This window comes from Orcinus orca, chromosome 1 (genome assembly GCF_937001465.1).
Source record: "Orcinus orca chromosome 1, mOrcOrc1.1, whole genome shotgun sequence".
NCBI lineage: Eukaryota > Metazoa > Chordata > Mammalia > Artiodactyla > Delphinidae > Orcinus > Orcinus orca.
Window position 1 is genome coordinate 178,075,866 of NC_064559.1, and position 22,643 is coordinate 178,098,508.

Here is a 22,643-nt window from a genome sequence, read left to right on the forward strand (position 1 = left end):
GAGGACGGGCAGAGAGAACGTGACTTTCACGAGGCGGCAACCCGGGCGGGCCCGAATTCCAGGACAGTGTCCTGGCCGAAGGAAAGGCACGGCCAGACGCTTGAGCCGGGATTACCCGACCTGACCCGGGGCCCAATGACACCTTAGCTCCATATGGAGAGAAGGCCTCCCGCCCGCCCTGCTCCAAATATGGTCCTTGTGACCTCAGACCATGACTGCAGATAGAGCCGTCTTTTCTACAATGGCCGTGTACTCGCGGCAGAGCTGAGAGTTTCTGGAACGGACTTAAACGTATGCATTCAAAGAGCGTCGGCTTACGGCGGAGCAGTCACCTTGGGGGGACCACGCAAGGTATCAGGCAGCCCTTGCCCAGCATATGGAGGGCGGGGGTGTACTCCGTGGGGACCTGCCTCCCGATCTATCATACCAGGCACAGGACTGTCTTGAGTATTCACATCTTTTCGTATTGGCCACAAATCAGGTTTAATTTCACCTCACGTTTATTGAGCACGCTAGGCATTTTTCGTGCATTTTATTCTTAAAACAGCCATGTGAAACAGGGATTACTATGCACGTTTCACAAACGATTTGTAACTGAGGCTGCCGCATGATGTAGGTGAAGTCGTCCACCTTAGTTCGTTCTTTATTAAGCGTCTACTATCTGCTGGGTATGGACAAGTGCGCCAGTTGCTGCCTTCTTAAATTCAGTCTAGGGATAAAGGCAGAAATTTAAACATGCAACACACCCAACACTACAGCGCTGCAAATGCACAAAGCATTTTGGGAGTGGCGGTGGGGAGAAGGTTTAGTGCAGACTCCAAGCACATGGAGGTTTATGCAAAGGCGTAGGAGGCAATAAGAGATGGGGTCTGGGGCAAATACAACTAAAGTAGTCCAGTAAGACCAGAATGAAGACATTTGGGTTATAGAGGTAGGCAGGGTTAAATTAGGAACATTTTATCTGAAACTTAACCTAAGGGCAATAGTGAGAAGAGTAATTTTAGAATTGAAAGTAGGGAATGGCACTTTTTTTTTTCTTTAATGGCTGGGGAATAGTGAATGGGCTGCAGAGGGGCAAAAATGAAAGTAGGGAGACCAGCTAGCAGGCTAGTGCAGTAGTCCTTACCCCATCGGTATCATCTAGGCCTGTAAATTCCACCCCTTAAAGGCCTCCCTGAATCAGTCGTAAAAAAATCTCTAAATGCCAATCCAGAGTTTCTTCCTTCCTACTGCTGCTACTTTAGTGTAGGCCATCATCATCCATTGCTCAGAGCAGGTGTAGGCACCTTTTCTATAGGGGCCAGGTAGTGTTTTAAGCTGTGCAGGCCAGATTCTCAACTACTCAAATTTAGAGCCTGAAAGTAACCACAGACAATCAGTAACAAGTGCATCTGTGGTCCAAAAAAATGTAATTTATGGACAAATTTGAATTTCATGCAATTTTTATGTCACAAAATATTCTTTAGATTTTTCAACTATTTAAACTTTTTTTCCCCCAACTATTTAAACATTTAAAAATCATTCTTATTCTTCGCTCATGAACCACTGAAAAATAGTGACACCTGGCCTGCCAACCCCTGGCTTACAGCACTGCTGTGGCCTCCTAGCCAGTGTCTCTACCTTTCTTACCCTAATATTCCCCATCACAATATCCAGTGTTCTTTTGAAAACATCCATCTGATCACGACACTGTCTTACTTAAAATCTTTTAGTGACTACACCACCCACAGGATTGTCCAGATTCCTTAATGTGGTTGGCAGGACCCTGCATGACCTCTAAACTTACTTCCCATTTCCCACTCTTCTGTCACATTCCCTGTCCAATCTTCCAGGTGACCTTTTAGCCACTGCTTCCTTTGAGCTATCACATACTATTCCCTCTACTTATAACATTCTTCCTTTCTCCCTTCTCCTTTGCCTGCTTAACTCTTCATCCTCTAGGTCTTGCCTCAGATGTTACTAGGTTAGGAGACCCTCTCCTAACACACTGTACTGCACTCATTATATCTTCCCTGCCAGACTATGAGTTCCTGAGGCATCTAGCATAGTCCCTGACACACAATATCTTAATTAATGTGTCAAGTGAATAATGTGATGTAGAAAATGGATTGGAGAAGAAGGTACTGGCAGCAGAGAGGTCATCTGGGCAGCAGCACCAGTAATCCAGGTGAAAAAGGTCTGCGGCAGCAAGTGTGAAGGGAGAGAAGTAGGTGGATCCCGGAGCTGCTGTTCATCTGTTCCAGCTCCAGGTGACTTTTGACTGTTAAAAAGAAAATATTTCCTCAAAGGCAATTCTGCCAACACTTAGGAAATTTAAAAGTGTGCCCCATAGGCTTGAGAGCTTTTCCCCAAAGTGGAGTTACAAAGGCACTTAGAATAATGGCAGCAGCACCTCTGAGAATAAGTAACCTTCCTTATGTAACTGCTTTGAAGGGATGGCTTCTCAAGCAGAAATATAAATTCTGTAATATTTGTCTTTAAAATGTTACTTAGAAGTATCATTACTTACTCATCCAATTACTTCACTAAAGTCTCTCTTCATGCTCAGTGAACATGAAGATGAGTGATTTAAGAAACTCGTTTCCTTGTAGCCCCCTCTCTGCCACTGCAGAGATGGTACTGAAGCACTGGAGGAGAAACAGTTCATGTCAAAATCCATCTCCTGTTCCAAGGTGGGAGCTCCCCAAGCCATGCTAGTCCCCTTGCCACCCTGAGAGCCCAGTGTGGTGACCACAGCTCCAGTGTCTACCTTTAAGTGATGTGAAAGGCAAGTGGTTTCATTCCAAGAATCTCCTCTGCAAAACTTTCACCTTGTCCCCATCTCTAACAGACTCTGGGCCCCAAAACATAGTTGCCTTTTCCTAGAAAGCCCTCCCCACCCTTATCTCCTGGCTAATTCCAACCAATGTGTCAATACTTACCTCAAATGTTGCCTCTTCCTCTCACCCCCAATCTTTCCACTCTGCTCCCATAGCATCTTATACATACCACTATCATTCACACAACAAATATTTATTGAACACTTACTGGCTACTAGGTGCTGGAGACGGCAGTGAAAAACAAAAACGACCAGCTTTCTTGTCCTCATAAGGGCTCACATTCTAACACCACACTGAATCCAAACCATGCCTATCCCCTGTCACAAACATAGGCCACATCTTACTCATCTTTACAGCTTTACAGAAACTGGCAAAGAATGCAGGTGCCAAGTGTAACTGAATTCAACTGAATGGCCCATCATAAGAACATCAGCTCAGGATCCCAGCTGCTCATCCTCCTTCCTCTCTCTTTATAATTCTACCCCGTTTAGTTACTTGAAGATTTCTCCTCCACTAGATCACAACCCTTTCTTTCCCGTGTGCCCTGAATCCTGTTTACTTAGCTAGACAGTTGCAAATATCCAAACTATAGGGCCCTTGAATATCTCACCACCTTTCTTGTCCCCCAGTACACTGAAATGGCACTTTTAGCCTGGTTCTATTTTATCACAGAATTCAGCTCTCTGCTACTCTGCTGCTGCAGTAGCCTGCTGCTAGTAGTTATGAGTCATCCCTGCCATGAGCCAGGAGAAAGTAGGAATGGGATAACAGAAACTGCCTCATGAAAGGAATACCAGGGGACTCCCTTTACCTCCTGAACATTACACTCAATGGGATCTTTTTATCTTTTATGTTTTTGTTATCCTTTTATTTCCTTTCAAAACAAAATTTTCCAACGCACGTTACTGTCTACAAGTTATCCTCATCTCCATTCTCTTGTTTGACCCTTTCGACAATGCTGTGAAGTAGTATTATTATCCCCATTTTACAGATGAGGAAACTGAGGCTCTGAATGGGGAAGTGAACATCTCAAGACCTCAGCTGTTTAAAAAATGACTTCGGATTCAAACCAAGATTTTTAACTATTAATAAATGATTTCCACTTCATCATGATCAAGACACGTTCTACCAAATGGTCTCCCATCCAAAAATATCCCAAGCTAGTGACCCTTCACCCACAGGCTCTAGAACTAACCAAAATGAACCTACTGGAAACATAAGGCCCTGGGGCTTTGCCTTCTTTGCCCGATCAGCTTGAACCTAAGAGGGGACTGCTACAACTGCTTGTAAATCTGAGGCATCAACTCTACATATCAAGGGCCTGGCTCTGGCCCATGCTGGTCTCTGGCGAGAGTCAGTACTCCTAGCTGGAGCTAAGGAGTGAGGAAACAGGGCTATCATTACAACCATTTAAAAAGAACACAACACACGGTTAAAAAAAAAAAAAAAAAAACCAAAAAAAAAAAAAAGAACAACTTTATTTACAGTTGAAAACTTAAACACAAAATCTTGGCTTCTGAGTCTGTGATACTTCCAAGGTCTTTTGATCAAATGGGGCAGCAGCAGGCAGGGAAGCAAACACAGGGGCCAATCCAGCTTATCTTACTCAAGAACGTCACCCCGAGCAAGGGAAGGCCTGCAATGGCAGATGTGGAGGGTCTGTGAGAGATGGAAGAGAGAAGCAGCTCAGAGGAACGGGGAGGGGACAGTCCATGAGAGAAAACACTCGCAGCTCTCCTCTACACCCCGAACCCTCCTTTCCCCAAAGAGCAGACCACTTTGATTCTTGCCACAGGCCAGACCTTTGGTGCCCCAGAGCAGAGCTGAGAGGTGTGTTACACAGAACCAAGAAAGAAACTAATATGTACGGCCAATACACTGTCTCCTTTATTATTTACCCTTCACAACTCTGTGTAGTATATATTATTTATAATTAAGTGGAGGGAAAAACTAGGGCTCCAAGGGGTTTAATGGCCTGACACTGATGGGGCTTCCTGGTCTACTTGGCTCCGAAGTCTGTGTGCTTTCTGCCAGACCTTGATGGCTCTCTGTGGAGCTCCAGAACAAAGAGCAATCCTTTTCCTTGATTGGTCCCAGGGTTATAAAGAAAGGAAACTCCACACCCTCTGTTTATGGCCTTGGAGTTAGCTGTCCTAAAAGAACAGGGTGAGTACACTCAGTTACTACTGCTCCCCTCCCCCCAAACATGACCACACCCCTCTTCCTCCAGAGCACAGTGGGTCCTGGCATCATACCGCAGGCTCAGACAGAAGTTTAACCCTGGGCCCTCAAGCAGAATGTAAAAAAATGTATAAATGCACTTTGTAAGTTGCATGGTGCTCCGGGACCTAAGCTCTATCACTGACCAGGCACTGTGTTAGTCAGCATGGTCCCTGCCTCAAGGAGTTCTCAGTCTAGAGAAAACCAGACCAACATATTCATGATACACTGTGTTAAATGCTGTAATAGAGAGATGAACCAAGTACTGTGGGTGCACCCAGGAGGGGACCAGGGAATGATTCACAAACTGATGTTAGCTACATGCTTCTGGGAAGGGCTGGGAGGAACTAGGATTAGTTAAAACTACATATATACAGTATGTATTTCTATTATAAAATACATGCCCAGTGTAGAAAATTCAATATACAGGACAATATAAACTGAAAAGAAAGTCTCTTTGCTATTTCTACTCTGCAGAGGTAACCATTACTACCAGTCAGCTATCTATCACTACAGTAATTTCTGAAAGAGTAATTCAAAATAAATAGCATCATGTTTACATAATGTACTACATTTTGACTTTGTCCCTTAATTTACCTTAGAAATCTGCCAACAGATACAGATCTACCTCTTTCTTTTTAAGGCTATATAGTATTCCATGGACGTGATGTATCCCTCTGTGTGTAAGGCCTGGTTACAGGGCAGGGAGCTTCGCCTTTGTACTGGAGGGACTGGAATGGAGCCATTCTCCCCTCCCCGCCCTTTTTAGCTGGCAGGGCTTCTGACTTTCAGGGCAGGGAGCGGTGTTACACACCCAGCAGGCATGCAAATATTTGCTGCCACATCTCTGGTGCTCCCTAGACGCATATTTTCATGTGGAACCTCTGCTCTGGCCCGGACTGCTGCAGTGGACACCTCACTGGCCTCTAGCCTATCCTCCACACTGCTGCTAGAATCATCTTCTGAATAAGTAAAGTCAATTACCGTGTTCTCCTGCTCAAAATCCTTCAGTGGCTCCTACTGGCCTGGTTCTTTTTGGAGGGTCAGGCTACCCTTTGGAATCTCAGGAGCATGATGGGCTCTCACCCTAGGGGGGAAAGATGTACACACTGCCTGAAGCTCACCCCCATCCCCAGGTTAACATATGAATACCTCAGCCTGCACTGGATCTCACAGCTGGCCCTGGCCTCCTCTAGCCTCGCCTCTTACAGTTTGCTTTTCTTATCTTCCTGCTTTGGCTATATTGAATTATTTGCAGTTTCCCTTACACTTCCTGCTGTTTCCTGCTTGGTGCCTTTGCTCATGCCATTCCCTCTGCCTGGAATGCCCTCCCCAGTTTTAGCTACCCTGACAAACTCCATTCTTTCATGTACTCAGCTGAAACATCTCTTCTGCGGTCTTCCCAAACACTCCAGGCAGACACAGGCATTCACTTTCCTTCCTTCGTCTTAAAACCTCCAGTTCAGTGCTTTACTGTACTGTAATTGTCAGTTTCCCCAAGAGACTGTGAGTTCCTTTAAGGCAGGAACTGGGCTTTCCAAGTTTGTTGCCTCATCTGCAGTGTGGGACCTATCTTAATTAATGAAAGACCAGCCCACGTGCCACCAATGTGTCTTTCAGAATCTTCCTCTACAGGAATGTATCACATCTACAAGAAATCCCAGATTGGGGGACAGTATTTCCTAAACCTCAGTCATTCCAACAGCAGTGTCACAGCTCTTACCATATCCACCATCCACAGCTACAATTAATTTTTAACCTACTGACTATGTGAACTCGAATAACACCTCATTGTAAGCTATAATACCTGTAAAACTAGGTGCTGTATAATTATATTTTTTCCTAAGAGACAAATGTTAAAAAACATTCAACCAGCACCACCTAAAGCAGGGTTACCCACATTTCTCTGATAAGAAGCATCTGAAGCAACATAGCATCCTGGATCCTACCTCAAATTCACTCAAACTCTTCAGGGGGGGATCTGGGAATTAGTAGGTTTAGCAAGTGCCCCTACGTGATTCTCATCTTCAGGGAAATTTAGGAAACAATGAACTAAAGAAAGATCTCTGCTGCTTGATAGTACCAGGCCTGGGGATCACAGGGAGATTAGCAGGGCTGTCAGAGCTCACAGCCACTCTCTTTTCCAAGAGACTCTCAGGTTTTCAAAACAGAGGTTCCACGCCCCACCCCCCACCCGCCCCCCCATGCAGTTGTAAGTAGCCAAGAACCCAGTTCAGACTGGGTAGGAGAATCCTGAGGCCCGAAGTTCGTTTATGTATACCTAATCAAATTCAAGGTAAAAAGCTTTCACAGGACCCACTGAGATAAAACCGAGGTTACTATACCTAGAGTTATACAGAAAACTTCATTTTCACTAAAACCAAAGTCGGGACCTAAGGTAAAGCACAAAAGAAGTTGTGGAAGGAAGTTCTTCACAGGGAGGCACAGTTGATCAAGTGACTTCACCTATCTTCTTCTGTCTCCTTCCTATCTTCTATTTCCAGTGACTAGGCACAGGCCTTAAATGCATGATTAGGTGATCTCTTGATTTGAATGCAGTAGATTCCTGCTGGACCAATGCCACCAAGAGATTATCTCCTCCTGGGTCTTTTCTGATTGGAATATGGTGGGTTCTCAATTAAAAGACAGACTGTTATTCCCCTGTAGCCTTGCCACTCCAAGTCAGCATCAGCATCACCTGAGAGCTGGTTAGAAATGCAAAATCTTACGTTGCATCCAGACCCACTGAATCAGAACCAGCACCTTAACAAGATCTCCTGGTGATTCATATGTACATTAAAGTTTGAGAAATACTGCCTAGTAGGACTTAAAAACATCATCTACACTGGCTGTCAAGCATTATTCTGCCCTCAAACAACCTGAGGGATCTGAAATACTCCTTTAGAAATCAGAGATGCTTGTAACTTCACAGCTGGGAAGAAACATGATGAAATGATACCATACTCCCAAATCTTTTACTTAACTTTCCTTACTTTCTCCCAAATCCATTACTCAAAAACCCAAAGTGGGGAACCCATCTGTGGAATGCCTTAAGGTCAGACTGCCACCTAGATTCCCTAACACCTTAAAACCTATGAGTTTTTTTGTTTGTTTGTTTGTTTTTTGCGGCATGTGGGATCTTCCTGGACCAGGGCATGAACCCGCGTCCCCTGCATCGGCAGGCGGACTCTCAACCACTGCACCACCAGGGAAGCCCGAGTTTTTAACTTGGTAAAGTTAAATGAGATAATTAAAGTAAGGTTCTTAGCTCAGAATTTGAGCACAAGAAATATTCAATAAGTGATATAACTGCTTTTACTGTATTGTCTCTAAATATAAGCTATGAAAGATTTAATTCTGAGCAGGTCAAGGTTAGAAGACTAAATTGGAGATGCCACATGTGGCTCTTTAAATTTAACTAAAATTAAATAAAAGTAAAAATTCAGTCCCTCAGTCACACCAGTCACATTTTTCCAGTGCTCAACGGTCACATGTAGCTGGAAGCTACCATAATGGACAGCACAGATACAGAACATTTCCACCACCACAGAAAGGAATGCCTACTGGAAAGTTCTGGTCTAGAGGGCCTCTGGAGCATCAAATGTCCTCCATGGAATTTGTTCTGCTTGGGATTGTAGGCTAAAAGGAAGGGCTTATGGGGGCAAATGTTTACGTGACCTTTGCTAATAGCGGGTGAGGAGAGGAGGGCTGATGATCGCCCACCCTCAGAAAACAAACTCCTAACATGTATTTCCAGTAACTTTCTGTAAGGGTCTCAGAAAAATAGAGAAAAGGCCCTAAACATAAAAGGATTTCTAAATTTTATTGTTTTTGTAATCTTCTGTCCTCTGGTGGTGATCAGTGGTCACTCTTTGGAAGGAAAAGGACTTGTGAGCTCAACTTTAGTTCAGCCAAGAAACGAGTAGGAGAGTGGCCAGCAGCAAGGGCAGGGGGAAAGCACGTTGAGCCTGGGGCCCCTAGTACTGGCAGGAAAGAAAGCTCAGAGTGTCAACTAGGCCTGAGAAGGGAGCACTTGGCTGAACAAGAGAGTCCACATGAGCTTCCAGCACACACTTGTGCATTCCTGCCCTGGCATTTGCTCACACCAGTTCCCTGCCTAAAATGCCTGACATTCTCCCTCTCTATTAACTCATGTAATAAATTTTAACTGAATGCCTGTAAGTGCCAGATGCTGTGAACACAAAGTAAGTCACAGATGGAGGTATACACAGTCATTAAGATGGTCTGGTATTTGACTAGATCTCCATTTGAAAAAAAGGCAGAGTCCAGAAAAATAAATTCTAGATAATTTTGCAAGTATACAAATAAAACTATAGAAACATTAGAAAAAATACAGAAGGCATTATGATTGTAGTAAGGACCTTCTTAAACAAGATAAAACACAACACAAGGGAAAAGATTAAAAATTTTGATCTCATCAAAATTTAGAGCTTCCGTTTAAGAAAGGATTATCACCAAAGTTAAACCCACTGCCAGTTTTTTCTTAAAATATATTCTAGACAAAATGGTCAAAACATGTAAAGAACTAAGACTCAGAATGTATAATTATTCAAATCATTAAGAGAAAGGTAAAATAAAATATTTGCTACAAACATCTTATAGCATATTATATCAGTTTTGTTTTGTTTAAATACAACAGAGTTTTACATGAATGGAGGAGGAAAACTCTTCCAGACATAAGATCAAATGGAAATAAAGTGATGAACAAACAGTATGATGCCATTTAGGAAAAACAAAACCTCCCAAAATTAGATGGGCAAAGAAAAGGCCCTATGGACATACATCAAACTGATGAACAAGTTACCTCTGAGGAGAGCAGTGGGATGGGGATGTGGCTGGGGGTGAGCTGTTAAGGGGAGGGCCTTAACTGTTTTCTGGGAAAATTTTCATACATTTCAGGAGATGATGTTGCTTTCATAACTAAAAATAAACAATCAAATGAAATATGTGAACCTGGAATGGATTTCTTGTTTTAGAGCTAAAAAAAGTTACTTTGTGGACAACGGAGGAAGTTTGAGCATGTATATTAGACAATACTATTGTGATTATGCAGGACGCTCTTATTTTTAGGAGTCACTTGCTGAAGTATTCTGGGGTAAAGTGTCAAGAAGTCCTCAACTTCCAGATGGAAAAGAAATGAAGAAAGGGAAAGGAAGGAAAGAAGGAAGAAGAGCAGGAGAGGAATGGAAATGGGAGGAGAGGGAAGAAGGGAAAGAAACAAATGTCAAAGTAAAATGATAAAACAAGAATGTTAAACATTGGTGAATCTAGGTGAAAGGTAGATAGGTGTTCAATGTACTACTCTTCCAACTTTTCTGCAGGTTTGAAAATTAAAGAAAAAAAGAAAAGAAAGGCAAAGCACTACCATCCTTTACCCAGCTGGAAGTGATCAATTTCTTTCTTGAACTCTTATTAATCCTTAACAACATCACTCATATTACTAGTGATCACCTCTGAGAATGTGTTTTATTCTCCATAAGCTCCTAAAGGGTGGAGGCATCTTTCAATTCTTTCCCCCATCCCCATGCTCAGAATGGTGCCCAGCACAGAGCAGGCAGTGAGTGACAAGACCGGGTAGGAAGTGAGTCTATGTAGGCTGAGAAATGTGTCACATTCACCTATGAGGCTGGCAAATACGAAGTCAGGGGCTGGAACCGCAGCGTCAGTTCTGACGAGAGGCATGATAGGGGTGTCTCCTGGCTGCCCAGGCTGGTCCCAGAAGGGAATGACCCAGGGATGGAGCCAGGTCTTCATAGAGGGACTACTAAATGGAACTAGAGTCTAAGAGTGCTATCAGAAAGTGCCTGATGGTTTTCAGGTTCATACTTTGTAAACTATAAAGTGTTAGAAAAGTAAAGTGTCCTACCAACCCTTTCTCTTGTGATGCTTATGGTGACCCGAGGAGATACGTATTATCACCATTTGGCAGATGAGAAAACAGGCTCAAGAAAGGGAATTGACTTCTCCCAGGGCACGCAGAGGGGAAATGGGCTCAATCCCGTGTCTTCAGGTCTAAAGTGCTTTCCACTAGACCAGCTGCCTTCTCTGGGGTCCTGACTCCTGCTCAAGAAAGACACACTTACCTGATTCAGTCTTCCTCTGGACTACATCTCTCCACACTGTGAGATCACCACAGGCAGCTTGGGTTTATTGTTGGGGCCTGTGGGAACATTCTAGGAGAGAAAGCACAGTGGTGACTCCTCCACTCAGACACTCCCCCGCCACACACTTACTGATGCCTGCAGGCCCCTAGGCTAAGGACTCAGAGCTTACAGGCTGATCTGACAACAGTCTGTAGCCTAGCAGACAGGGGAAGAATATAATACATATCAAAGAGAAAATGTACAACATTTAGAAAACATCAAACCCATGACATGTAACAATGTAGTAAGTCATAAGAGAGAGTTGTATACAGGGTGAGGAAGCAACTAAACTGCTGCTTGCACAGGCCAGGGAAGGATTCACAGAACAGGGGATATTTGAGCTGGGCCCAGAAGGATGGATGGGATCCCACCAGGAGGAAAAGAAGGGAGAACACCTCGGTAGAGGGAACAGCCTGAGCAAAGACTTGAGGGCAGGAAGGAGCAAGAGGCAGGGACGTGTATGCGTGTTTAGAGGAGGGCTCGTAGCCTGACGGGAGTAGAATGCGGAAGTGGCAGTAGCAGAAGGGGTCGTGGAGAGGGAGGCAGGGACCCGATCATGAAGGACCTTGAGTAAAATGCTGAAGAGGATTTTCTCAACTAGATGGAGGAGACAGCAGAGGCCAAAGCTCAGTAGGCACCGCACCGGAGAGGCTGAGGGCCCAGAACCCTTGGGAGGTACATGATCTCTCCTCCCTCTCCTCCTCCCTGAAGCTGGAGGAGTGAAGCCTGGGCCTAACCAGAGCCCACTCACGGTTCTCCCGCGCCTCGACACTAGTGAAGTAGTACTAGGCCAGAATGGCTGAGAAAGAGGAGATCAAAACAGGACTCACCTCAATCTTTCTCATCACCAGAAGTCCATCAATGATTTTTCCTGTAGAAAGAGTATGAGCTGGACTTTATTACTCTCGTTTGCACAGTACTTTCCAGCCTCCAAGGCCCATTCTCAGCCATTATCTCATTTCATCCTCAGACTAACATCAGAAAATTAATATTCAGTGGAAGTGAAATGTTGCCCAAGGTCACAGGTGGTAAGTAGCAGAATTAAGGCTCAAAACTAGGTCTGAGCAATTGCAAAGCTCCACTATACCATGCTGCCTCTGTGTGGTATTTCTTAAGTACTACCATCTCCCCTCAGACACACCTATTGCCCAGGTGGTTACTCACTACATCAGATGGCCCCTTCGTCCTCCCCTCTAGCTCTCTAACCACAAATCCTCCCCACCTCCCATGGCTTCCACTTTTCCTACTACTACCCAGGGCAGTTACACCTGATGAGCACTCTTGGTACAAGAGTCAGGGGACCAGTTCCATAGAAGTTCCACTCTGGGTGAATTGGGCTTGGACTAAGACAGGAATAGGACTCACCAAACACCACGTGCTTCCCATCTAGCCAATCACACTTAGAGCAGGTGATGAAAAACTGGCAGCCATTGGTACTGGGACCACTGTTTGCCTGATAGAAACCAAATATATTTGCAGTGAGTTTTCCTGGCCATGTTAGCCAAAGGACAAAACTCCCCAAAAGAGCCTGTAGCCCTGAGTCCTCCATGCTTTCTTTCAGCAAACCTGACTGAGCATCTACTATGAGCTAGGACCCAAGGATACAGAGAGGAACAGAATACAGAGAGGAAGAGAATACACAATTTCTGCCCTCCTACAGTGTGAATTTTTATAATGGGAACAATTGATTATAGAACCAGATTTGCTGTATTTATTCCAAAACCAGTAATAACTGGATTACACTTACAAATTAGGTACCAGCTGAGAAAAAGCCTGTTGCCTGTGCCATAAGCTACTCTGTCTGAATGACTCTGTACTGTCCCTTAACAATGGTAATAAGAAAATTTAAGGGGCAAGAAGCTGCTATGCTAGTGCTATGCTAGAAAAAAAGACTACATTTAATCAATGACATTTGCTTTTTACAGCTACACCCAAATCCTTTATTATTGAATTTTACCGGTAAAAGTTTTTTTTTTTTTTTTTTTTGGTAAAAGTTTTTCAAATTCAAGAATTTCAAATTCTTCAGCCATATCCCTTCCCTTTCCTCCCTTGAAATTGTCTTTATATCATTATATTTCACAATACATTATAAAAGAAGTCTATAATTACAACGCAAAGCAATCAGCAAACCCACATCACGTTTCAGCAGCACTGCCTTACCACAATGTCTGTGTAACTATGTGAGTATTCCAATGCATATTTACATTATTTTGGAAAAAAATTAATGGAAAATGGAAAACTGAAAGAACTAGTGCTATTAAGAGCACAGGTCTCATCAAAGTAATAATACAGAGGCAACACTGGAAATCATTAGATAGGTCACTAGCCTTAACTGGATGCTTAATGGAATTAAATTGGTTGAGTCTGTGTTCAACACTGAAGGAATAAAAATGTCTATGAAATACATTAAAGACATTGTCTAGGGGTAAGCTCTAGTTAGGGATGTCACATTATACTTTAGAAATTCCCCATGCGAGACAAGGCTGTTTGGGGTTTTTGTACATGTATGCAGGAACATCTCACATATGAAAGCAAGGGACAGCCTGAGCCAGTCAGAATAGACCTACACTCTGGAATTGCCCTGAGGAGTGGAATTGACCACTCCTCAGTGGTCCCAATTCTTCCTTCCTTCCTCCCTCCCTTCTTTCTGTTTCTTCTATCTATCTATGTATCTATCTTGCTGCTCAATGTATAAACATTTACTAGCAAGCAGACAGGAAAACAGTCAGACAACATGTGTTTTTAGCTCAGGGAACTCCCTGCCCTTAGCCACTCACTTATCCATTCTTCCAGGAAGGATAGCTTACTGGTTTAGGGAATAAGCTCTGGAGCCAGACGACTGAGCTTGAATCCCAGCTCCATCACTGACTGGGATCTAGTTTAGCCACATAACCTCTCTGTGCCTCGGTCTCCTCATTTGTGCCTAGCTCAAAGGAATAACGAGAGAAGTAAAATGAATTAATGCAAATAAAGTGTTGTTGAGTATGTGCTCAACATTAGCCTTTATTCTGATTATCTTTCAGTCATTCATCAGTATCTGCTCAGCACCTTGCTATATCAGGTATTAAGGCTTGGAGATCAATGAGACTCAGTCCCTGCTCTTGAGGAATGCATTATTTAGTGGAGGATGGAAGCAAAAACAATTATGCTACAAGATGTGTGACAGCACAACTTAACTAGTGTCAGCCTGAAGGGAGCAGAGACCAAGGCTTCCTTGCATTTTCTGACTCCTCCCCAGATGCTAACATAGTGGCATGCAGTCCTCACGGCGATGATCCAAGCCCACTTAAGCCACTTCTGCACTCTTTACCCATGCTTGCCCAGCCTCACTTTCCTAAAAGCGACTTGTACACTCTTTGCTATGCTAGGCTCACCCAATTATTATGGCAGCCTCCTAACTGGCTTCTCTGCCCTACCCTCTCCACTCCTGTCTTCCATTCACACTGCAGCCAGGGTCTTTGTTTTAAAACACCAAGTTGATCAGCCCTGCTCAAAAAAGTGCATGGCTCTCCATATCCTATAAAATAAGGTCCACATACCTCATCCTTATTCTGGCATTTAAAGCCCTACACCCACCTGCCTCTCCGGTGGTCTCTACTAGTCATTCCCTTCCCCATTCACATCACTTTCCTCACTTTCTGTCCCTTGCCCATGCCACCCTGCTATTTCATGGTCACACATCTTTTGTCTAGGCAGTTTGCTTGACTTGAAATGCCATCTGGTAGAGAACTTCTTTGGATCCTTGCAGCAATTACTCTCATTCCTTGGGGCCCTCACAGTACTTTTACATACACTGAGGTACCCTCCCCTTATTACACTGATGGCATGAATTATACTATACTGGACCCATCATTCTGCATGTGCGATTCCCCCACTAGATGTTAAATGTCACGAGGCCAGGGATCAGGCCCGTATCCTCATGTCTTACCATGAGGCCTGAAACAGTGTATGTCAACAATCTTTATTTGATGAATGGCTGAGTAGATGAATGGAAGAGTGGGCAAGCAGGACAGAGAATGTGTGCATGTAAATATTGTGTCTGGGGGAGTGAGACTTGGCACACTGACAGAAGGAAATGGATGATGACAGGAGGGAGGGAGAGGCTTGAAGAGTGAAAGAGAAGCAAGGTGGGAGGGGGAAGGGGAAATGAGGAGTGAGGGGTGAATAAGGGCAAGTGAAGGGGGGAGCGAGTGGGGGTGTGTAGATGAGGGGCTCAAGGAGGTGGGCAGGGGGACGGTGAAAGGGGAATGAGATGGGTGAGTGGGGTTATAAATGGGAAGGAAGGGTACTGGGATGGGGAAGGAGGAGTGGTGAGTGAGCTGAAAGGGGTGAACAGCCAGAAGGCAGTGTAAAGGAATGGGTGCTGTGCGAGTTCTGGTGAGTGGTGTGATAGGGGCGTGAACACTGGGTCTTGAAAGCACAGCTGGCTACATTCTAAGCAGCAAGGCTGAGTGCCCAACCACACGTTCTGGCTCAAACAAAGTAAGAAAACACACATCAGAGTTCAATTTTGGCTCCCCAGCCTGCTAGTGGATCCAGCCCAACAAAATCAAACCAGATTGAGGAAAGAGGTGGGCAGTCCAGAGGTGAATCCTGGGTCAAGCAAGGGAAGGAAAGCATTTGCTTCCATCCCAAGAAACAGCACTGGGCCTCAAGAGTGACCCAGAAGTCAGCTGGCTATAAATCTAGCCCAAAACCTTGACTGGTCCCAACTTACCATGGAAAGCAAGCCTGGAGCTGAGTGTCTAAGCTTAAAATTTTCATCTGCAAATGGCCCCCGGTAGATACTGGCGACTCCAGTACCATCCCCCTGAGCAGAGAGAAGGGAAGTGTTAGCCACTTGTGAGCACTGGCCCCTAGAGCCCAGAGGAAGCAGTTGCTGCACCCCAAGCCTCACTGCTTTAATGTCCTTTTACTCCTGCAGGTCACTTCGGGAGCCACACCTCTTTGACCCTATCTTGCAATCAAAGCAAGCCCCATCCAAGGGACGTGCAGCCCACAACCTGGCCAGGGCATCTCACAGGCTGGAAAAAACAACAGGTCACAGCTGGACCTCTAGAAAGGTAAAGACAGGCTAAGACACAAGCAAAGCACAGGACAGCAGTACAGTGACCACATACATAATCGATGCATCGATGCCCTTCCCAAAGATTCTCATGCCTGCAGTCATCTAAGAGAATCTATTTAACTGTCTATGGTTCCACTCCCCCAACTATGCAGGTGGGTGGGCTCTTGGAAGTGTAATCTATACAACAGGATACCACCCTCCTGGTCAAAGTTGAAGTCAGGGGAGGTCCAGGGGAGGATGCCTAACTCATGCAGGGCCAACTAGAGTTCCTTCTCTGGGAAACATGAAGTAGAATAGCTGCTCTCTTGAGGTTGAACTTGTATCATGTAAACCTGGAAGCTAGAGATAACTATCTTCTTCAAGGTGGACTGGAGAAGAGAAGGAGAATGCAACACATGTGTAGAGAGTGCTAGAGAAACAAAGAGAAGGGACTCATTGGTTCTGTGGCTCTCTAGTTCCTAGATCTATTTCTTCCTCTGGGTTCCAGGAAACACCTTGTCACAAATCCCCAATCTATGCTTAAACTAGCTCTATTTGTGTTAGCTCTTTGCTCTTCCAGTAACTCTGTGGAATAAGCATTACCATCTTCCCCATTTTTCAGGTGAGCAAACCTAAGTCAGGGTAATAAAGCAACTTGACCAAGGCCATATTTGCAGTACCTTAAATAGAATCTCTGGGGTTTAAAGGTACTATCGAGAGAGTGCCAAAAGACCAATCTCTCCCAGCCAGTTAGTAAAGAAAAAGAATATTAGGACTTCCCTCGTGGCACAGTGGTTAAGAATCGGTCTGCCAATGCAGGGGACACGGGTTCAAGCCCTGGTCCGGGAAGATCCCACATGCCACAGAGCAACTAAGCCTGTGCGCCACAATTGAGCCTGTGCTCTAGAGCCCGTGAGCCACAGCTACTGAGCCCACGCGTCACAACTACTGAAGCCTGTGCACCTAGAGCCCGTGCTCCGCGACAAGAGAAGTCACTGCTATGAGAAGGCCACACACCGCAACGAAGAGTAGCCCCTGCTCACCACAACTAGAGGAGAGTAGCCCCTGCTAGCCTCAGCTAGAGAAAGCCTGCACAGAGCAATGAAGACCCAATGCAGTAAAAAAAAAATATATATATATATATATATATACTGGGTACATGATGGAATGTGGAAACACTGACCTAGTGTAGAATCGAGGGGCCCTTACTGGAGCAAAGCCTACTAAAGGGAATTAACATAAGCCAAGGAAGAAAAGAAAACTCTCAAATTCAAATCGTTATTTGACTAAAAATTATTGGGACTTTCCTGGTAATGCAGTGGTTAAGAATCCACCTGTCAGTGCAGGGGACATGGGTTCGAGCCCTGGTCCAGGAAGATCCCACATGCCGTGAAGCGACTAAGCCCGTGCACCACAACTACTGAGCCTGCGCTCTAGAACCCGTGGGCCACAACTACTGAGCTCGCGTGCCACAACTACTGAAGCCCATGCGCCTAGAGCCCGTGCTCCGCAACAAGAAAAGCCACCGCAGTGAGAAACCCGCGCACCACAACCAAGAGTAGCCCCTGCTCGCTGCAACTAGAGAAAGCCCGCGTGCAGCAATGAAGACCCAACGCGCCCAATAAATAAATAATAAATTTATTTTAAAAAATTATCAATAAAACCAAGCTCTGTATAGTGGAAAGACTGGATTTGAGTTTCAGATCTATCATTATTGAGCTGGGGAAGTCACTTCCTATCTCTGAGCCCCAGTTTCCTCAACTATCAAGTGAGGATGCAATCACCTACCTACTCCTTATACCATTGCCATAAAGATCCAATTAGTGTCTATGAGAAAACTCTTTTGCAATCCATACAGCACTACGTAAACGTAAGCTATTATACCTTTAACTCCACATAAATATATACATACATACATACAGAAGGAAAACACGTTTATTTCCAATTTCCCAATAAACCTAGAGAACAGAACAGTTAACCACATCATTCTCTATATAATCATACTATCTACTGCACTCCAGAAGCCACAGTAGGGAAAATGACAAAATTAATTTGTAGGGCAAACAAGAGAAAGCAACTTAAATCTTCAATAACAGTGGGCTGATCAAATAGATTCATTGTCTGTTCATAACGGAATATTAGGTAACTATTAGAAAGACTGTTTTGGAAGAAGACAATGACAAGGGAAAATGCAGACAATTATCAAGCACAAAAAAGTTAACACACACATATGATCTTAAGTCTGTTAAAAATAATATTTGACACACATATATATGCAATGATAAGACAGGCAGCTAAAACTAAAATGCCAAGAGTATATTCCTTGGGAGGCGAGATTCCTTGAGAGATGATTTATTTTCATTTCTGTACTTTTCTTTTGCAATCAGAAAAAGAACCCAAAAACAAATATTATTAAAACAAACAAATATTCTTGGTCCAACTTTAGAAGGTCTCAAATCCTGCTTCTTCTGCCTCTTGCTCATTCCATTTTTTCTGCCCTAAGGGTAGCTCTGAGTAATTGCTTCTCTCTGAGGCTCAGCCTTCTGGCTGACCAACTGCTATCTAACCCTGGGGCTATCAGTTAGTGATCAAATGTGCCTGGCAAAGATTCTGGCAATGACCCGTAAGAAGTTGGTCCTGTCCCTGCTAAGACAATATGGCAATATAGGAGCCTATGGGAAGAAAGGAAAGAAGGCAGAGAATAGCTTCTCAGCCCTCTTACCAGCCAATAAAAAAGTATATGGTCACCCCAAGCCCTACTATGATCAGTTGTGACCAGGTGTTGCAAACTTAAATGCCTACAGGGGCAGATGACATAAATAAGGGAAGCAAATGGTTTAATAATAAGGACACACCGTGCTAAAGGGAGCAGTTACTTGACTCCAACCAACTGCTGCTGCATGAGAAACACAGGCCTCACGTACCCCTACTTTCCATACGTTAAAGAGAAAATTTTTCAGTTAAAATCTCTCAGTTTTGCGACATCAAACAGATAAAATAAAACATATCTGTTTTTGATTCAGCCCCAAATTTGCCACTTTGTAAACTTACCTAGATAGGAAAGAGAGATCTTAAAAAACTCCTGAGAGTCAAACTAAATTTACATATAAAGGAGAAAGGATGTCTCCCAAATCTATGAAAACAGCATCACGACTAACCAAATGGTATTAACAAGAAAGATCATGCAGAGAAGTGGGTGGGTAAGGAGAACAGTGGGCTTAAGAAAGCATAAATGTGGTTTACTCAGCACCTTCCAAGGTTGGAGGAGGCGGAGGAGGCTTGATACGGGGATATATACAGTCTCGTCACAATAAAGTCATGCTTAGCAGTGAAGGATTAGTTCATTGGGCTCTCCCAGTGGCTAGGGAAAACATCCTTCCAGAACTCTCTTGCTCTGATTCCTTTCCCACTAGTGAACTTCTGATTAAAAACAAAACTCAGCTTTCCAGAAGTGGACAGGAAAATGGGGCATAAGCATTTAGCTCACTGGAAAGGGACTTAACAACCATTTAGAAAAAACAAATTACATCCGATTTCTAGCTAAATTCTATGTGACCAATTAATTTGGGTCTGTCATGGATCATCTACTGGTATGCTGGGAAAGTTCACTTTCTGGTCCTAAAAGGCTGAGATTTGGAAGTCAGTGACTCAAAGTGCTGATATCTGTCATCTAGTGATGCAGTGAGTAGTAGCCATCGAAGGACATTCCCATCCCCACCCTCTCCCCCATCAAACTTGGCCATTGTTCTCAAGCCTTAAGACTGGGTCCCTGAAGTAAAAACAGCAGCAGCTGCAATAACAACAAAAAACCAAACCTATAAGTCCTTAATAGGCTAGGAACAATACTTACATTAACAAAGTCTCCACCCTGAATCATGAAATCTTTTATGACCCTGAAACAGAGAACAAAGCATCCTGAGAGAAGATTCTGCAGTTTAGGATAACACTGATTTCAAAATATAATGTTTATCACTTTGGCTTTTAAGAAGTCTTCAAATCAGTTGCCGAGTTCATAAAAACGTCCCTTCTCAAGATCTAAGAATTATCCTCCGTTTCGTTTTCCTAAAAGCCCCCCAGTATGGCTTGCCAAAGGCCTTACCTGTGGAAGGTGCTCCCTTTGTATCCTATTGGAACCCCATCTTTTCTATAACCAAAAAGAAAGAGACTTGGAATGATGACAGGTAATCATAGGCCTTTCCAGTTTACCACACACCTGAACCAAAGAGACTCTCCTAAAGATGGTCAGAGAAGAGAGGTAAAGAAGACAAATGAACAGAGGATAGACCCGTGGGGGATTACCGTCTATTACTGCCACCAGCAATCATTCAAGGCCTGCCGGTGGTTCCCCAATACCTTCACTGCAGCCCCAGGACACCCCTCAGGAGAAAGCAGAGAACTCAACCACGTCTGAGACTGACCTGAATTCTCCAGTGCAGAACTGCCTGAAAGGGAAAGGAGTGAATGATTCAGTCACCATGGCATCACAGCTGTGAGCGCTCCTAACCTCGGAGGGGAGGGCACAGGCATCGGCGCTAGCAAGCCCACCTACAGGCTAGTCAGATGTCCAGACACTCAGGCATACAGATTAACAACATAAATTGACACGGGAACAGTCAAGACTATTCAGAGCGATACCCAAAGGAATCAGATCTCAAGGGCAGTGAGTGGACGGACAGAGGCAGGCAGACGATTCCACAGACTGTGGCCCAGCTTCTGGTTTAGTTAATCCAGCAAAGCTGGAACATCTCCTTACCTAAAATTCTCGGCCGTCTTAGGCACAACGTCTGCAAAGAGCTCGATCTTCATGCGGCCAACTTCCTGCAACCGGCAGGAGACGGTCAGAAAGCCCAGTCCAAGCCCGTAGAGGCCTCACCGAGCAGGGAACCCTCCCTCCCACATGCCGCTTGGTCTCTCCCACTTCCGCCTCCATAGCCTACGCTAGCTTTCCAACCAGTCCCTCCGCAAGCGGGGCGCCACGACGGGCAAGACTCCTCCTCTCTCTCCCTTCCTCCCTTCCTCCCCAACCCCGCCCCGCAGGTCGGTAGGTTCTGGTCCAATTTCACTTTCTGGCTTTCCGAGTCGTTACCCCTGGGGAAGGGATGAAATCAGCCTGTCAGACCCCGTGCACTTTCCCTTCGGCGGTGGGCTGGGTGGCTGCCAGGACCTCACCTGGCCGCCAATGCTGACATCAAAAAACACCACGGGATTGACAGGGCTTGAATTTGCCACCGCCATGGCTCCGACCCGGAAGCAGAAGTTGGGAGCGCGGGGTTACGGCGAACCTAGTCCCTGCTCTGAGGGTTTCGTCTCCGGCGGAGGCGCAGGAAAAGCCGACCGAGGCCAGGCCCCGCCCCCGGAAGTTCTCCGCCTCCAGCGCCAAACTGGGCGCTGCGTGGGTGGCCAGCGCCTCCTTCCGTACAGACCACCCGGATGTCAGCCAGCTGTTAGTTCACCTGACTCTCCCTGGGTGCTGAGTCGGGCGGAAAAACTGGGCATTTATTGCTCAAGGTCAACGGACATCCTACTCACTTGGCTACACAAAGTGCAGTACAAATTATTCTCGCTCAGGCTAGGGGGCTTGGACTAGGCAGTCTTCAGGGTCCATATCAGCCTTTGAAATTAAGACCTATGTGAACCGTCATACGTGCGGTTTTCTACCCCTGTCCACTAGTGTGGAGCCCCACGGAAGCAAGAACTGTGTTCATCCTCAGCGTTTAGAACAGCCTGGCATATCAAGCTTGTTCAGTAAGTACTCAGCACTTCCTTGAAGTCAGGACGCTAGGATTTTAATTCCAGTTCTCACACAGGCTTCCGCTTTCGTCACCTCCAAATCATATACCGCAGAGCAGCTAGAGCTTTTAAAATAAATCTGCTTATAAATCACTGCTGGTTCCCCGTATTTAGCATAAAATCTAGTTTCTTACATAAAAGGCGTACCTTACATTATCTGGCCGCCACCTTCTTGGGACTCTGGCCTTCTGTTCCTCGAGGTCATGGAGTTCCCATACTCTCTTTAGGGCCTTGGTACTAGCTGTTAACTGTCTTTAATATTCTTCTAGATCTTAATGGGGATGGGGAGTGGTCTTGTAGCTCAGGTCTCAGCTCAGATATCACTCAGGAACATTGCACCCAATCTAAAGTAGCCCTCCGTCACACTTTCAGATACATTACTGGTTTATTTTCTTCATTCACCATCCAAAATTTTATGGTTTTCCCACCTCACCTGCAGCCTCACACACATTTAACTCCATGAAAATGAAACCAAGTCCCCCTAAACCTGGTTCCTCTGCCAAGCTTATGAATAACATATCCAAACCTTTATTCCCTTTCTTGTCCACCTGTTTCCATGAAGACTGAGGAGTACCAAAGAAAAGGCGGGACCGAAACTGAGTA

General features: G+C 44.8%; 1 protein-coding gene across 6 annotated transcripts; it reads right to left on the reverse strand.

Annotated features, from left to right (window-relative positions):
- Positions 1 to 477: 477 nt before the first annotated feature.
- Positions 478 to 21,562, reverse strand: PPIH (peptidylprolyl isomerase H). 6 transcript variants are annotated; one of them, XR_004481586.2, is made up of 11 exons: positions 21,420 to 21,562; positions 21,004 to 21,068; positions 20,669 to 20,692; positions 20,350 to 20,394; positions 20,101 to 20,143; positions 15,921 to 16,013; positions 12,569 to 12,656; positions 12,034 to 12,074; positions 11,144 to 11,233; positions 6,024 to 6,126; positions 2,997 to 4,478 (listed from the first exon to the last, which is right to left on the reverse strand). XR_004481586.2 is itself a non-coding variant. In XM_033421964.2 (10 exons), exons 1-9 carry the CDS (start codon positions 21,483 to 21,485, stop codon positions 11,165 to 11,167), a joined length of 534 nt encoding a protein of 177 aa, XP_033277855.1. In that variant the 5' UTR covers positions 21,486 to 21,562; the 3' UTR covers positions 478 to 709; positions 11,144 to 11,164. The 6 variants fall into 6 exon arrangements, 5 of the variants coding, with proteins under 5 accessions (XP_033277855.1, XP_049555148.1, XP_033277854.1 ...); XM_033421964.2 differs by lacking the exons at positions 2,997 to 4,478; positions 6,024 to 6,126 and adding an exon at positions 478 to 709; XM_049699191.1 differs by lacking the exons at positions 2,997 to 4,478; positions 6,024 to 6,126 and adding an exon at positions 716 to 2,260.
- Between the last annotated feature and the right edge of the window lie 1,081 nt (positions 21,563 to 22,643).

Bases quoted from the DNA above. Each gene is read 5' to 3' on its own strand.
- PPIH (XM_033421964.2), bottom strand. From the start codon at position 21,485: ATGGCGGTGGCAAATTCAAGCCCTGTCAATCCCGTGGTGTTTTTTGAT. The intron at 12,657-15,920 runs GTAAGTTGGGAC...GGTTTCTATCAG, and splicing joins CTCCAGGCTTGCTTTCCATG to GCAAACAGTGGTCCCAGTAC. The intron at 11,234-12,033 runs GTGAGTCCTGTT...TTTCTCTCCTAG, and splicing joins TGGTGATGAGAAAGATTGAG to AATGTTCCCACAGGCCCCAA.